The sequence below is a fragment of the Pteropus vampyrus genome, unplaced genomic scaffold (assembly GCF_000151845.1).
Source record: "Pteropus vampyrus isolate Shadow unplaced genomic scaffold, Pvam_2.0 Scaffold167, whole genome shotgun sequence".
Lineage (NCBI taxonomy): Eukaryota > Metazoa > Chordata > Mammalia > Chiroptera > Pteropodidae > Pteropus > Pteropus vampyrus.
This window is the reverse complement of record NW_011888948.1, coordinates 3134916-3138432: the sequence shown is the minus strand read 5'-3', so window position 1 is coordinate 3138432 and position 3517 is coordinate 3134916. Positions and strand designations below refer to the sequence as shown.

Below are 3517 nucleotides of genomic sequence, written 5' to 3'. Positions count from 1 at the left end.
TCTTCCTTTCTATGTTAATGTAGTTTTTCATTATTTCTTGAGAAATTTACATTTTTTTCTCATTTCTCCAGTACCTCTCAGAAAACTCTAGACTATAGAACTTAAATTGTTTATTTTGTTACAAGAACCCAAAAGCTAATATTTTCTGTCATCCTACCATTATCAAGCATACTCTTTTATTTCTTGCCTCAAAAGAGTGTTATATGTTTTCTTGAAATAACAAAAATAAAAAAATTTTATTGTAGAAATTTTGAAAAGAATCAAAGGGTAAAATAAGACCATTTAGAGGAAAATAAAAATTACTTAAAACTTCTCTCTTAATCGCTATCAACATTATGGTGACTCTCCAGGTTATTTTTAATGCATTAGTGTATTTTATAAGTTATTAGAATGATTGGTGTCATGGTGGATATACTCTTTTATAGCAGCTTTTTACACTTAGCAATATATTGTGAATATTTTATCGTGTCAGTGTTTTCATATAATAAAATATTCTTGCATGATAATATTAAATGTTCACAATAACAATAATGTTACCACATACCAGGTGTCTATTACATGTCATGCCATCCTAGGTGTTTTACATATATCAACTTCTTTAGTCCTCCCAATAATCCTGAAAAGTAGATCTCATTACTCTCATTGTATAGGTGAAAGAGCTGAGGCTCAAAGAGGTTAAGCGATTTGCTCAAGGATGCACAGTAACCTAGCACATCCTTGCTCTTTCTCTGCTCTTTCCACTAGAACACATTGCTACCCTTGATTTTTAATGACTACATATTATGACATCAGGTTTAGAATATCACAATTTAACTTTTTCTACTTCCAGACAATTACGTTGTCTGTTTTTTTTTTTGCTTTGATTAAATACCTATATATGTAGAGTATGATTCATTTTTATTAAACAATATACATAGTATATATTATATAAGTAGATATATTTACCTATACAAGTATTAAATCTAAAAAGGGTCTAAAAATTAACAGTAATTACCCCGAAAAAATAGGAACTCATGGAATGGGTGGGGAGGAAAAAGGGAAGTTCCATTTGACCTTATTCACTTCTATCTGGCTTAAAATATTTTTAAAAATCACAAGCATGTATTTTTAAGAATATTAAGAATAAAACACTTTAATGATGGCTTTTGTATGAGAATCTTCAGGCACATTTCTGATTATTTTCTTTGGTTAAATTTTCAGAAGACATTATTAATAAGTCAAAAATAGAAGCATTTTAAAGTTCCTTATTACATACTGTAAAATTGCTTTCTCAGAAAAACTACCCATTTATAGACTTACCCATTTATATACTTACACCAGAAGTATATGAGTGTTCATTTTGCTGCTTTCTGGTTGACAGTGGGTATTAACATTCTTTTGGTCTTTGTCAGTTTCACAGAAGAAACATTCTATCAAACTTTTAGTTTTTATTCTTTAATTTCTGAGTGAAGTTGAATATTTTTTCTGTTTATCAGCTGTTTTTATTTCTTTTATTTTTTGTGAGTTGCCTATTCAGATATTTTGCCATATTTGTATTGACGTTTGCCAGAATTAATTTTTAATTAATTCTGATTAATTGCCAGAATTCTTTATATATTCAAATACAAAATTTTTGTCAAATATATTTAGTTTTTTTTTTTACCTAACTTATGTTTGCTTTTAATTTTGTTTGTAATATTCTTATGAAAAATAGTTAAATTTTTTTAAGGAGCTAAATCTATCAGTCTGGTAGCAATAATTCAGTAATTTTTATTTCAAAACTCATGTACTATCTATACAATTTAAATTGGGGTGGAAGATATTGAAGCTTAGAAAGGCTAAATAACTTACTGAAGGATACATACAGAGCAGTAAAGTTGGGATTGAGAATGTTAATTAAAAAAAAATTCTTATTTCTAAATGAGGATGAGAAATTTGGAAGCTCACCCATTACGTGTGCGCCAATGGTAAAAGAATATTATGGAGAGGAACAGAAGGTGGGCAGCTGGGCTGGAAGTCAGGGTGGAAATGACAAGTAGGCAAAGAGTCAGGAACAAGGGAGGAAAAGTAGAAATGAGGTGTGGCTACTGCCATTGGCACCAAAACATTTGAAAAGTACTGTCCATAGATGACAAATAGAATAATAAGAAAATACAGTGACCATAAATGAAATCACAAGACACAATTTTTGTTTGAAAATGAAAAATGTAGTAATCTTAATACTGAACTTTACTAGTCTCGTGATATATGACACATTTTCATATCTTAGGTTTTATTTGTTTCTTCTCAGCAGTGATTGCTGCTGGACATTGCATTTTTATAAAGAATTCCTTTGCTGCTGAAAGATAAATATTAAAATAACTTTTCTCTAGGTGCCTAAATAATGGATACAGTATCACCAGCCCAACTGAATTAAGACAAAATTTTTATATTTTTTGATTACAGTTGACATTTAAAATTATATTAGTTTCAGATGTACAGTATAATGGTTAGATATTTATATAACTTATAAAGTGATCTTCCTAAGTCTTGTACCCACCTGATACCATATATAGTAATTACAATTTTATCGACTGAATTCCCTAAGCTGTACTTTTACATCCTGTGATTATTTTGTAACTACCAGTTTGTATTTCTTAATTTTTTCAGTTTTTTCACCCATCCTTCCAACTCCCTCCTATCTGACAACCATCAATATGTTCTCTGTATCTATGAGTTTGTTTTTATTTTGTTTGTTTATTTTGTTTTTTAGATTCCACATATAAGTGAAATCATAAGGTATTTGTCTTTGACTTATTTCACTTAGCCTAATACCCTCTAAGTCCATCTATGTTTTTGCAAATGGTAAGATTTGATTATTTTTTATGACCAAGTAATATTCTATTGTATATATGTACCACTTCTTTATCCATTCATCTTTTGATTGGAACATTTAATACATTAACACTTAAAGTAATTATTGATAGATATATAGTTATTGCCATTTTATTAATTGTTTTCTATTTTTGTATTTCTCTGTTTCTTATTCTCTTGCTCGCTTATATGTTGATGACTTTCTGGAGTGTTGTGTTTGGATTCTTGTCTCTTTATTTCTTGTATGTAGATTTTTGGCTTGTGGTTACCATGTGCTTTTGTATACCAAGCTATGTTTACAGCAGTCTATTTTAAGTTGATAGTCACCTAAGTTTGAACACATTCTAGAATCACTACCATTTTTACTCACCCTCTTTGTGTTTATGTTGTCATTGTTTTTTACTTCTTTTGTGCATGTATACGTGCGTGTGTGTATGTATCCTTTAATTTGTAATTACACCTGATCTTCCTACTTTTTCTTTTAACCTTTGTACTAGCTCTATTGTTAGTTGATCTACTACTTTTATTATGTTTACCTTTGTTATTGAGAATTTTTTTTCTTTGTGATATTTTCTTACTCACATTTTAAATTTTTCCTTCTTAAAGAAATCCCTTTAACATTTCTTGTAATACTGATTTGGTGGTGATAGACCTTTTCAGCTTCTTCTTGTCTGGGACTAACTGA

At 29.2% G+C, this 3517-nt stretch overlaps 1 protein-coding gene across 1 annotated transcript in view; it reads left to right on the top strand.

The window, feature by feature from the left end:
- The window catches only part of NEK5 (NIMA related kinase 5), a 68294-nt gene that overhangs the window by 4747 nt on the left and 60030 nt on the right, over positions 1-3517 (top strand). The window contains exons 3-4 of the mRNA XM_023536715.1: positions 1361-1386; positions 1997-2001. Of these exons, the coding sequence (XP_023392483.1) occupies positions 1361-1386; positions 1997-2001 (31 nt within the window). The remainder of the gene's footprint in view (positions 1-1360; positions 1387-1996; positions 2002-3517) is intronic.